Source organism: Acomys minous (assembly GCF_964271855.1).
Source record: "Acomys minous genome assembly, chromosome: 12".
NCBI lineage: Eukaryota > Metazoa > Chordata > Mammalia > Rodentia > Muridae > Acomys > Acomys minous.
The window spans coordinates 80,301,252-80,315,389 of record NC_140493.1 but is presented as its reverse complement, the minus strand read 5'-3'; the positions used below and the strand labels follow the sequence as shown (position 1 = coordinate 80,315,389).

General features: G+C 39.1%; 1 protein-coding gene across 1 annotated transcript in view; it reads right to left on the bottom strand.

The window, feature by feature from the left end:
* HSF5 (heat shock transcription factor 5) overlaps positions 1–14,138 on the bottom strand; it is a 45,286-nt gene that overhangs the window by 29,436 nt on the left and 1,712 nt on the right. The window contains exon 2 of the mRNA XM_084748300.1: positions 8,671–9,045. Coding sequence (XP_084604426.1) covers positions 8,671–9,045 — 375 coding nt within the window. The remainder of the gene's footprint in view (positions 1–8,670; positions 9,046–14,138) is intronic.

Sequence of the window (14,138 nt, the reverse complement as noted above, 5' to 3'; positions counted from 1 at the left end):
TTGATTACAGCTTTTAGTGTAAGAACAGCAGACCATGGCTGCTCGTCAGAGCGTCCAGTAAGAAATGGGAAATGGAGCGGGAGAGCACGTGAAGTTACACTCCCCAAAGACTCTTGCTTGCCAGCCAAGCCCCCACTTTATACAGCCAACAAAGAGAGTGGCATTAACTGGTATGTGGAATAGGAAAATCTAGGTGCCAAAACCCAAGTTTGTGCTTAGTATATGAAAAATTAATGTACTGTGTATTCTGAAAGCAATAACATTATAAAACCAAGTTACCACTGTGTCCTCAAACACATTCTGTATACAGACCTTGCTTTGCTTTCCTAAGGCAGTGTTTACTTAGGGCATTCTTTATGTATAAGAAAAAGTGTAGGCAGGGAATGGTGGTGCACATCTTTAATCCCAGCACTTGGGAGGCAGAGACAGGCAGATCTCTAAGTTCAAGGCCAGCCTTGTCTATACAGTGAGTTCTAGGACAGCCAGGGCTACAAAAGGAAACCCTGTCTTGAAAAAAAAACAAAACTAAACTAAAACACCAAAAAGTTTAAACAACAAACTGGAATCCACATCATATGCAACCTTAACAGTGCAAGTCAGGGGATGGAGAGATGGCTCAGAGGTTAAGAGCACTGACTGCTCTTCCAAAGGTCCTGAGTTCAATTCCCAGCAAGCACATGGTGGCTCACAACCATCTATAATGTAACCCTATGTCCTCTTCTGGCCTACAGGTGTGCATACAGTCAGAACACTGTATACAAAATAATAAATATATTTTAAAAAGAGTAGAAGGCATTTAAATTTTTCCCAATAATAAAATTTCAGAAGTACTGAAAACCATTGCCCTCACTATAGGTGATGTAAACACTTTTGCACTTTATCCTATGGAAATAATTCAAACATATAATGTTTCAGATTTGAATCTACTCCAGGGCAGCGCAGTGTTAATAGTGAGAAAATGTCCAGTCACATAAATGCTCAAAAGAAACATTTAATTATCTACTTAATTTCAAGATTAAGTTACTATAACAACTAAAGGTCCGCACTTGGGAGACAGAGGCAGGTGGATCTCTGTGAGTTGGAGGCCAGCCTGGTCTACAAAGTGAATCCAGGACAGCCAAGGCTACACAGAGAAACTCTGTCTCGAAAAACAAACCAAACAAACAAACAAACCAACTAAAGCTCTAACGTCTCATTTAGGTGGAGAAAAGGTCCCCTGGAATACAGTCCTTTATATAATCTTTCAACTTTACAATGATGTAAAAGTGATATGCATTCAGTATAAACCATATATTGAAACTTTATCTGTTCCTTAGCTCCTTACTCTTGAGATGCTGGGGCAGCAACAGTGAGCCCCAGTTCCCAGCATCCGATATGGTATAATGCCCTACTATTAAACTCTGAAAATTCTGAATGTTAAGTGTATCAAATATATTTTAGTAAATCTTCAACTTACGATGGATGGGGTTATAGAACATATCAGAGCAACAATAGCCTACAAAAGTGGAAGCAATATAGAATCCCTCAACAGATAAATATTAATATATGTATAATTATTATTCATCTTTATTTTTATTTTATTTTTGGTTTTTTGAGACAAGGTCTCTCTGTGTAGCTTTGGCTGTCCTTTGTAGACCAGGCTGGCCTGGAACTCACAGCAATCTGCCTGCCTCTGCCTCCCAAGTGCTGAGATTAAAGGCGTGCACCACCATGCCTGGCTTATCATTCATCTTTAAAAAGGAAATTTGACACATATCACAAAGTGGATGAACTTTCAAGATGTTAAGATGAACATGCCAGTAACAAAAGGGTAACTATCATATGACTCTATTTATATAGGGTCCTAGGTAGTCATAGTCATAGTCACGAAAAAATTAGTGACTGCCATTGACTGGAAAAGGGAAGGCTGGCTTAGATAGTGCAGCCTCATTTAGATGATCATAGCTTTGGGAATGGTGATATAACGAACATTGTGAATGTAGTGAATAATTCACAATGCTGTGAATTAGTGATAATAAACTGTATACAACTTAAAGTGACAAATGTATATATTAAATATTATATAGTTCAAGTTATGTGAGGTATACAGAATATTTGGGGCTGGGAAAGAGGGAGCAGAAGTAAGCCTCTAATAGGTACTGGTTTTTGGATTGGGAAGATGAAAAAGTTCTGGGGATGCATAATGGTAATGGTGATTGTAAAATGTCACAAAAAAACAGTTAATGATTATATACATTTTATTACAAAGATGGTGTGTTTTACTTTGTTTCTTCTGAGAGACAGAGTTTCCTGATGGCAAGACACATCGTATCTGAGTATAGCAACAACAGTGGGGAAATGCATAACTCCATTCTGTATTTGTTTCTATACATCACAGAGTATTGAAAACCTAAAAACCAAACTTTTGAATGTAAACAAAATTTCTAAATGGTAGTGTGCTTACCTAGCATGTATAAAAACCAAGGTTCCACCCAGATACTAGATCAGAACCCCATCTCTCCGCTGCCGAAAAAAGTGCTTTAAAAAACAAGAGTCTTTAATCCCAGCACTTGGGAGGCAGGCACAGGCAGATCTATGTGAGCTCCAGGCCAGCCAGAGCTAGGAAGTGGGAGACTATTTCAAATAACAACAATAAAAATGACAATAAGCAACTTTTTTTTTTTGCCCAGGGACCAATTTAACCTTAAGTCATTAAGGATTTTTTTAAATAAAAAATTCAGATATTTTATGTACCATATGTTTCAAGATTTTATTTTAATTGTATACACAGTTCCATGTGGGCTTGCATATATGAGTGCAGGTGCATGGGGAGGCCAGGAGAGAGCACTGGGCCCCTGCAGCCAGAGTTACAGGCAGTTACAAACCAACTCTGAGCCATCTCCCCAAGCCCCAAAGCATATATTTATGTAAATTCTTTATCCCTTATAGTATAGTATATATAGCCTTTATAATACTAGCCTCATTTAAAAGGCTGATTTTGAAAATATTTTTTATCATGTCTCTGTATGTATAGAATTCAGAGGTTGATGTTAAATATCTTCTTCAATGGCTTTCTTCTTCAGTTTCTGAGGGGCTTTCCCTGAAGCTGGAGCTCCCTGCTTCAGCTACACTGCCTAGCAACCAAGCCCTAGGGATCCCCTGTCTCTACTTTCCAGTGTTAGGAATGCAGGCACACACCACTGGTTCGGAGTTTTATGTGAGTGCTGAGCGCCAACACTCAGGTCCTCATGTTTGCATAGCAAGCACGTCACTGATGGAATCATTTATGCAGCTCTTACCTTGTGTGTATGTTTGCTTTTTGAGACAGGGTCTCATGTAGCCCAGGCTGGCCTGAACCTGAACCTACTGCCTCAACATCTCAAGTGCTGAGATTACAGGTGTGTACTACCGTACTGGCTAAAGCATTTTATCCTTTTCGTGTAAAGTGTGTTTTAAATTTTACAAAACCTATTCATGGGTATTATTCAGTTTCTAGCCCAAACTATTATGGCTTCCTTGTAGGATGGGAAACTGGGACATGTGGTAACCCAGCAAAGGCCAGCAACAGCACGGTGGCTCACAACTCCTGCAATAAGATGTTCCGGAATGCAGGAGTCTATGCAGGTAGAACACTGTATACATGATACATAATTTCTTTTAAAAATCTAGTTTTAAAAAAAGGGGGCCAAATCCAAGTATTTTGTTGTTAGTTTTTTACCCTAATTTTTAAATTAATTTAATCATTTTGAAATAGTCTTAATATATAGCTCTGGCTGTCCTGGAATTTACTATGTAGGCCAAGCTGGCCTTGAACTCAGAGCTCTGACTGCTTCTGCCTCCTGAGTGCTTGGGTTTAAAGTGCCCATCTTTTACCCTTGGCTCATAGAAGCCAGGAAATGGTACCAGAACTCATGAAATTAGAGTTATAAATGATTGTGAGCCATCATGTGGGAGCTGGGAACCAAGCCCCGGTCTTCTGGAAGAGCAGCAGTGCTCCTAACCATCAAGCCATGTCTCCAGCACTAATTGTTAGATGAAGTTTAGTGTTTTCTACTAAAAATGTATCTGAACCTTAGATCAAAAGAGTTTGTTTTGAAGGAACTGAAATATGATCACTATTTCAGTTAGTCATTTTTTTTTATAACCTACTCGAATGTGGTAGGGATTTACCTTTCATATTAACAGCTGATTTAACTTTGAGAAGGCTATTCATAATGCTGTTAATAGCTGCTCACTAAATATTGGCTATATTGCTTAGTATTTTATATCCTGAACCCTATTTACAGGAATCAAGCAATTGCACAGTATTTTTTTTTTTTATGGAATTCTCTTTTCCAGAGCAGATAGCTTATATTTAACAATACAACTCTATTTACAAAGTACTTTGGGCATGCACAGCAGTTTCACTTACTTCATGGCATATATTAGTAGCCACAACAAACACTTCTCTTCCTTTTGGCTAAGATCAAAGGTAGAAGCTGTGATGACTTCTTGCTCTTGTTCTTGTTCTTCTTCTTGTTCTTCTTCTTCTTCTTTTAATTATTCTCATAATCTGAGAAACTCTATGGTCAACTCAAATTTTCCCATCTTAAATGATGACAAAACAAAATTCAAACAGCACAGCGTGACATAAAGACCCCGAACAACAGTAGTTCTTACTTTGCTTCTTCTCTCTGCTCTTCAGTGCTGGGGTCAGCACCAGGGCTTCGTGCGTGCCAGGCAAGGTCTATCACTACTACTTCTTGCTCCTTCCACATTTTACCTTGAACTCTTGCAGACAAGCATCAACTTACAATTTCATACTCAAACCAAAACAAAGAGGTCTGTTTGTTTGTTTGTTTGTTTGAGATAGGGTTTTTCTGTGTAGCTCTGACTGCCCTGGAGCCTGCACTATAGACCAGGCTGCCCTAGAACTCAGAGATCCACCTGCCTACACTGGGATTAAAGGTGTGTACTACCATCCCAATGCTGAATTTTTTTTTTTAAGACAGGGTTTCTTGGTGTAGCCTTGGTATCCTGAAAATAACTCTCTCCCTCCCTCCCTCCCTCCCTCCCTCCCTCCCTCCCTCCCTCCCTCCCTCTCTCTCTCTCTCTCCTCTCTACAGACCAGGCTGGCCTCGAACTCACAGAGATCAGGCTGCCTCTGCCTCCCAAGTGCTGGGATTAAAGGCGTGCACCACCACACCCGTTGTGAGACAGACAAATCTTAGCTGTCTACTCTTGAAGAAGACTTAAGTTCAATTCCCATCACTCACATGGTGGTTCACTGACATCTGTAACTCCAGTTACAAAGGACTTGACACTCTACTGATTTCCACAGGCACCAAACAAGCACATGGTTGTAGGCAAAATAGTCAAACACATTAAAATAAATAAATCTAAAAATTTTTTAGAAAAGCTTCCTAGGGGAAAAAAAAAACCAGTGTTTTCAAATATCTTTTGGCAAGATAGTATTATTTCATTCAAATTACATTCTATTTTGTAGAAACACTGTAGCAGTGGCATGTGTTTCATCATGTATGGACTGTGTAGGGAAAGGTAGAAATATATCTTGACCTTTCCAATTTGCAGGGTTTTTTTTTTTTTTTTTTTTTCTGTTTTTGTTTTTGTTTGATTTTTCAAGTCAGAGTCTCTCTGTGTTAGCCTTGGCTGTCCTGGTCTTGGTTTGTAGATAAAGCTGGCCTCAAACTCACATCAGTCTGCCTGCCTCTACCTCCCGAGTCTGGGATTAAAGGCATGTGCCACCACACCTGGCTTTTTGTTTTGTTTTAATTGGAAAATTTACTTAGAGTTCTAAGCAATTTTCATAAAAATTCTAAGTTCTTCATTCTATGAGAACCACTTATATGTTGTTAGAAAGTGTTACAAGTAGTTAACACTAGTCACTCTTTAGAGAAATAATATTTATTAATTTGTTGATTTGGGGTGCTGGGAGCTGGGTATAGTGGTGCACACCTTTAATGCCAGAACTGGGCAGGCACATAAATTCGAAGCCAGCCTGGTCTACAAAGCGAGTCCAAGACAGCCAAGACTACAAGAGAAACCCTGTCTCGAAAAACAAAAAGGAAAAAAAATAATAAAACAACAAAAAAATGGGTGAGGTGGGGTGGAGATGGCTCAGCAGTTAAGAGCACTGTTTGCTTTTCCAGAGGTCCTGAGTTCAATTCCCAGCAACCATATGGTGGCTCACAACCATCTATAATGAGAACTGGTGCCCTCTTCTGGTGTGCAGGTGTACATGCAGGCAGAGCACTGTATACGTAATAAATAAATAAATCTTTAAAAAATAAACAAAAAAAGACTCGTCTGTCTCCAAACTCATAAGAAGCTTTTGAATCTTTAATGTTTTAAGAAAAGGAAAATATTATTGGTGAAAGAGGAGACTAAGAAGTTATTTTGACTATGTAATATAAAAAATAAATAAATCAAGGAAGAAGAGCTGGGTGTGGTGGTGCACGCCTTTAATCCCAACACTCAGGAGGCAGAGGCAGGCAGATCTCTGTGAGTTTTAGGCCAGCCTGGTCTAGTCCAGGACAGTCAAGGCTATGCAGAGAAACCCTGTCTCAAAAAAAAAAAAAAGGTAAATAAATCATATCTTTAAAAGAAAAAAATGTTGGATTAAACTCACCATTAACAAAAACCTACTTGTTGCTATAATTAAGATAGGTAATTTGGCCCTGTGGGCACACGGAGGAAGGGGATGCAGGCTATCCAGATGAGACCTGATAGGCTGTGGTCAGAAGGTGGGGGAGGAGGAACCCACTGGTCAGAGGTCTAGGAGGAATAGGGCAGAAGAGGAGGGTGGGTGGGAACAGGAAGATAAGAGCGAGGGGATTATAATCAAGATGTAAAGTAAATAAATTATAATAAATTAATTTTAAAATGATAGGTAATTTATAAACATGATTTTAGCCATCTTCTACTTTTAAAAATTGCACAGATTTTTTTTCTTTAAAGTAGCTGCAAACGTCGAAATATTAGAGCTTAATCATTTTCTATATAAAATTATAAGTTTAACATTTTTCTAACAGGCAAAATGGTACTCTGGTTTCCCTTCAGACCACATAAATCTTTCAGCTTTTACTAATAGGCAACATAATTTAAATTGTTAAGTCATATTTACTCTCATTCTCAGCTCCATCAGCAGAGGAGGGGTGGTTTTAAACACCCACAGTGGGATTCAACTTGGGGGCTTAGTGAGAACAGAGTGGTGTATTTGATATTTATATCAGGTAAGATGGAACAAGTCAATAATAACAGCACACATTCAGATGCTAACAGTCAGAAAACTATAATATCACAAACAGAACAGTCACTACATTTGTAACTTTTAAATGGCAGCAGATTATTTAATTCCTTTCTTATTCACATTCCTTTTGCTCCCTTTGTTAAACCATCCCTGGGAGAATGGCCCAGCCAACGCCTTTCACCTTTAGGAGTTCTTTCTTTCGGGATCTGCAAACCTGACAAAAAGAATAAAGGAATGGAATGCCTCTTTCCCGCGGTCTGGTCTTCTCTGCAAGTTTTGACCCTGGTCTCTGTGTATTGCCTCCCTTTGCAGGCTTGTCCAACCCATGGCCACAGGCCACATACAACCAAAGATAGTTATGAGTAATGCCCAACACAAAATTATAAACTTACTTAAAACATTATGAAAATGTTTGTAATTTCTGTGGTTTTTTTGTTTTGTTTTGTTGTAACTTGGTTGCATGGCTCCTGAGGGTGAGCTCTGTCTTGGCATCAAACCCCTGGAGGGGCTGGGAAGCACAGGAAGCACTGTGACGAAACGCACCACGGCTACAGTGCTTCTACAAAATACAAGGTAATTGGATGAAATAATACTATCTTGCAAAAAAAGTGTCTGAAAACCGTTTTTTTCTAGGAAGCAAAAGGCGTGGTAAGTACTGGAAGGACTCCTGGTGTCATGGGATCTACCAGCCTGTCCGCAGGGGCCACAGTTACGGGTGTCAGTTTCTTGTCTGTCACTCCTCAGTCCTTAGCTGGCTGGGGTGAGTGGCTCTACTAGTCATCATCACACTTTCAAAGAGTTTGTGTTTTTTATTAAACTTCATTACTGAAATACTAAAAAAAAAATTGATTATAAAGTAATTTCATTTTTAAAATAAAAAGTGTGTCTTTAAAACAAACTGAAATAAATATTGCAACAAAAGTAGAATAAAAATAAGGTTCCAGGGCACTGAAGCTTAATTTCAGAACTAGAACACACTTTGAGGATGAGGGTATAGAATTTTCGTTTTACTGAAAATATATACTTTTATGTAGTAACAGAGTCTCAAAACCCTTAAGAAGAGATGAGACTTTACATATGTCTTATATAAGTAAGATTCATTTTTATTTGGGTGTATGTGGAGGGTGAGGTATGTACACGAGTACAGGCGTTACTGAAAACCAGAGGCACTGGATCCCTAGAGCTGAAATTACAGGTAGTTATGAGTCACTGACATGGGTGCTAGGGTCCTCGGTAAGAACAGTATACTTTCTTAACCACTGAGCCATCTCTCCAGCCCCCCAATCGTTATATAGTTTAAAAATATGTCCGTTCAAGAAGTCATTGACATTTTAAAATGCATATTCCTACTTGTGAAGCACACAAAGATTAAAATGCAATAAAAATATAAATGTCTTTATAAACTACCTTTATAGAAGCCAGTGAACTTGAATGTCTCCTACCTGTTGGATAGTAGGCTTGGGAGTACTGCGCTGAGGGTGTGTAGTTACTATACTTTTGGGAGGAGCTGACCATTGTTTGAGGACCTTGTTGAACGTGTACAGATGTGGCGCTGGGCTGCAGCGTGTAAGTAACCTCAGTTGGAAATCTCTGCAGTACAGGAAATGGAACCCCTTTATCTGAAAAAGTGGGAGACGTCTCCACTTGTCCAGGGTGCATTCCAAGGGAGTTCTGCCACGTTCTAGGAGGAATTGGGGTGCGATCTAACCCTTTCAGAGGGAAAGTGCTGTGGTTGTGGGATGAAGTTGATACGTAGGAATAAGGAGACAAATTATCTCGCCGGAATGACCGGTGAAATTGTCCTACAGCCACTGGTCCTGCATAAAAGAAGAAGAACACATTTACAAACTTTACACTACACCGGCAGACAGTAAACCAAAGGTCAAAAGTATGCAGCTGTTCACCGATCAACTATTTTTTTTCCTATCAGCTATTTTGAACACAACAGACCTTTGAATTTGGCAAAAATAAATTCAGAATACAGTGCTGAAAGAATAACCAATACTTGATTCTCAACATGACTGTGGAGGAAGGTAAGCTGGCCAACCTCTATCTAAGATTTAAATTAAATGAAAACTAGGAGTTCTCCATGCAGCCTTTCAAGCCATTTAAGAACTTTAATGAGGAGGCAAGTATCACTCTACTACACCCATAAATGTTCAAATAAATAAGAATTTGTAAAATGACCTAAAAAGAGATATCATGCCCTTTGTCCCCTCTCCAATTACTGTTTTATTTCTTTATTGTAATGATTAATTAAGGAATTCCTTATTGTTTGAGCATGCCTGCTACAGCATGTGTGCAGCTCTCAGGAGTTAGTTCTTCCTTCTACCACGCAGGTTCTGGGGATGGAATTCAGCAAGCACCTTTACTTGTTGGGCCACCTTTCTTTACTTTCTTAACATTTATTTACACAGTTAAGTTTTTGGAGACAGTCTTGCTATATTGCTCTGACCTACATAGCCCAGGTTCTTTTTCTAAAAAAAAATTTTATTTAATTTTATGTACATTAGTGTGAGGATGTCAGGTCCACTGGAACTAGAGTTACACACAGGTGCCACCTGCTTTGTGGGTGCTGGGAATTGAACCAGGGTCCTGTGTGGCCTTGGTTATCCTTGGACTCATTTTATAGACCAGGCTGGCCTTGAACTCACAGTGATCTGCCTGCCTCTGCCTCCCAAGTTCTGGGATTAAAGATGTGTGCCACCCTGGCCAGCCTCAGACAGTGCTCTTAACCATGAGCAATCTCTCCAGCCCCCATAGCTCAAGTTCTAACCTGAAGCATTGGAGCAATTTTCCTTCCTCATTCAACTGAGTGCTATGATCAAAGGCATGTGCAACAACACTCAGCTTCAAGTTAAAAAAAAAAGAAAGAAAGAAAGAAAGAAAGAAAGAAAAAGAAAATCCTTGTAGAAAAATCAGGCTTGAAAATTTTCATCTAGTTTTCTTCATCTTTTCAATCAAACAATTATTTTTCATGAGGTTTTTGTTTTTGTTTTCCTATCTTTTCAGGACTGGGGATCAAACCAACAGCTTTGCGTAGGCTAGGCAAGGCCTGCATTTTTCTTTTTCTTTAGAGGCCCTCCCCAAATACCTTCAGACACTGCCTTGCACATGTGTCATAGGAACACTGATTAAATCTTCAGATATTTGTCTCAGAGACTCTGACACAAGTATCTGCTTTTTCTTATCTAACCAGATAGAAAAAAAGAAGAAAAAAGGTCAAAGTAATGTAATGAAAAAAATGATAGCTATAAATATTATAGCCTAGATTTACTTTGTAGATTGTAATTCCTTAATATAAAAACTGAATTAATTTGTAAAACACAAAAAACAAAAACAAAAAAAAACTGAACTAATTTGTTCAGAAAGAGAATATTACCTATCAATTATATATGTGGTTCATACTTTCCTTTCAAGGTGTTTTTAAGCTAATCTTATTAATTTACTTTATTAAGCTAATCTTTATTAAACAGAGGTAAAATTTATGTCTGTCCTCAGTGCTAAGATACATGCTGAAAGATGTCATTAAAATATCCACCCATTCAAATAATCAAATCATAAATCATTCAACACATTACATATCTCCCATTTTATTTCCATGGCAATTAATTTCCTTGGCAAATAAAGTATTAACACCAAAAAGAAACAAATAAATATGCATGAACTTTGAAATTCCAGAACCTGAGAAATCAAGCACTCTATCTAATGAAGAAAAATATTGCTAATTCAGAAGACTGAAAGTAATTCAAATGATAGGTCCCTTTAACACTTTACGGGCACAGTGGCGCACGCCTGTAATCCCAGCACTCAGGAGGCAGAGGCACGTGGATCTCTGTGAGTTCACTGCCAACCCCATCTACAAAGCAAGTCCAGGTCAGGCAGAGCCACACAGACAGACCCTGTCTGGGGGGTGGGGTGGGGGTGGGGAGGACGGGGACTGTAGTTGGCTTGGGATATGGCTCAGCAGTAAAGTCCTTGTCTAGTGTGTGAAGCTCTGGGTTTGACCCCCAGTACAGTCAAAGCAAAAGCAACCCAAGTTGTCCTCCGAAGGACAACAAACGGCTTCTATGATGTTGCTTGCGTACCAGTTTCTTACGTTCACATGCCTTGAACTCACCACGGACAATTCTAGCTTTCCTAAAGAAACCGGTACTTTTCACAACAGCTGTTTCTAAGAATCCTAACTACTACCCTCCTCCCTTACTTGATATCCTTGGGTATTTCACATGCTAAAACCACATGCTGCCTACAGCTCACTGAACCTTCTGAACTCTTTAGGGATAGGCTGTTAAATCTTCAGTTGGGTTCCAAAAATGTAGTTTTAATCTGAACTTTAAAAAAAAAAATCTGCTTCTCCCATTATTAACGCTGAGTGATGGGCAATTACCTATGTTAGATGCTGATAACATAAGAATACTGCCAGGAAGAGAAGGTCACTCCTCACTGAGGAGCTACTGATGGCTGATGGTTCTGGGGAAAGGAGAGTCAGTTTTTGTAAGGGTGTGACCCTTAATGGTCAACCATGTTTCAGTGTATAGCCCCACACCCATTAGTACATGGGCAGTATAAATTAGACTCATATATGTATGCATGTTTCTATATCTATATCTACATATGTAAAGAGGACATGAAGTTGGTGAGAGTGAATCTGGAAGGAGTTAGAGGGATGGATAAGATAAAAATACATTGTATGGGGCTGGAGAGATGGCTCAGAGGTTAAGAGCACACTATCTGTTCTCCCAAAGGTCCTGAGTTCAATTCCCAACAACGACATGGTAGCTCACAGCCATCTATAATGAGATCTAGTGCCCTCTTCTGGCATGCAGGTGTACATGTGTACAGAATACTGTATAAATAATAAATAAAAATAAATCTTAAAAAGAAAAAAAACAAACAAAAAACAAACCCCCTAAAAACCAAAAAATCATATATATAAAATATTAAAAATATATTGTATGAAAAATTCAAAGAATAAATAAAAATAGCCCCCAAAACAGTTGCTGGGGAGAAGGGCATTACTTTGTTTCTTAAATAACTAAGATTAGTTCTTTTTTCTTTAAGGGTTAGCTAATAGGGCTTTCTCTGACCAACTTTATAAACCATCCCATTCATGTCTTCAGAGGATCCATAGGTATATTTGGCAGTGTTTGAATTCCGAATTCTGGAAATGCAGGGCGTAATGGATTTTTGTCTTTAAAGATTCTGTTCCTTTTATGGAAATGAAACCAAACCACCAATCCATCCATCAAAAATGCCAAACTTTTCTCATAGAGAGCCTGTGGTGCTCACAAGAGAGATATACTTCCCAGACTTTAAACTTCATTTGATCATTATAACAAATACTATAAATTGCCAGAAAAAAACCAAAGAACTAAGTGAACTAACAAAAAAGTAAAAACCACACTCTTCATACTTTTTTATCAAGTATATCCTTGACTTAGTGGCTCTAACTAAGGCGAGGTCCTACAGCAGACTGTGGTAGGAAGCAGCACTCATGTAGCTTGAGGCAAGTTCAAGTAGAATAAAAATTAGATGTGCAGCTGGGTGTGGTGGAGCATGCCTGTAATCCCAGTACTCAGGAGGCAGAGGCAGGCGGATCGCTGTGAGTTCGAGACCAGCCTGGTTTACAAAGTGAATCCAGAACAGCGAAGGCTACACAGAGAAGCCCTGTCTCAAAAGACAAACATTAGCAACGAACCAACAAACCAAAAATTTAAAAACAAAAAAAAAGGAAATTAGGTGTGGAAACCAGGGCAAGGTGGCATATGCCTTTAATCCCAGTTTGGAAGGCAGAGTCAGAAAGACTGTAAAGTCAGGACATGACAAGATTTTGTTCCCAAAAATTAAAACAGAAAAAACAAAACAAAAACTATAGGAGAAGGAAAATAAAAGGGCCAAGGACCTTAACACATAGAAGGAAACAAATTGCAACAATGTTCCTGAACCTCCAAAAGAATCTTATTACACCTGACCCAGTAACACGATCGCCTCCTGAGTAGAATCTACACTGTAGGCAATCCTAAAATCCTTCTGCACCTGACACCAGGGAAAAAACTGGAGACGCCTGAAAACACACTCATACACCACACACATACACTGAAAAGGTATGAATTTTTTCAACAAGTAATCTTTTTTCCCCCAACAAATAATCTTTAAACTACCTAAGTAAGTTGGGCACTAGCCTTATGACTGCAATTGCAAAAATAACAGCAACAACAAAAGCCTCCCCGGGTAAAGATGCTTACCACCTAGCCAGATGTCTTGCGTTTGATCCCAGCAGAAGAGAACACCCTTGTAACAAGTTGTCCTTCCACCTCCACACACATGCCATACCTCAAGAGCATGTGTGCGTATGTACACACAAGTAAATATATGTAAATTTAAATTATCAATAAAAGAAATGCCACTGGTTTAAGCCAGGCAAGGGGAAAAGATTAAAGAGAAATTGTTGGGAGAATGTTACTTCCCTGTCTTTCTCCTTGTGTCCTCTGGAAATAAGACTTGAAAGACAAAACAAAACGGACAGACAAGCCAAGCCTGAGTTTCTGCTGAACATCTTCCACAGGACAGTCTCCACTGTCCTCCCCATCCAGCACCTCCGCCAAATGAAGGACCACAGCAAGGGGGCAGCTCACTAGTCCTTTAGAACTCCTTTAGAACATTCCCAGGCCAGTTATTTTCTCAGCTTGGTGCTAGAACTTTAACCTAGTTCCTTATCTTCTAAACTCCACAGACAGAAAGCCTCGGCCCTCTCTTCCAAATTCCAAATGCAGAACTGCTTCAGGACTACGCCTAGATTAAAGTGGTCACAGTGTTAGTTGTACATCTAAAGTTTTTCCATGCTTCGAAGTCTGAAACGGTTTCTATTACTCTTCTAAAAACAACAACAACAACAAACAAAACTCCA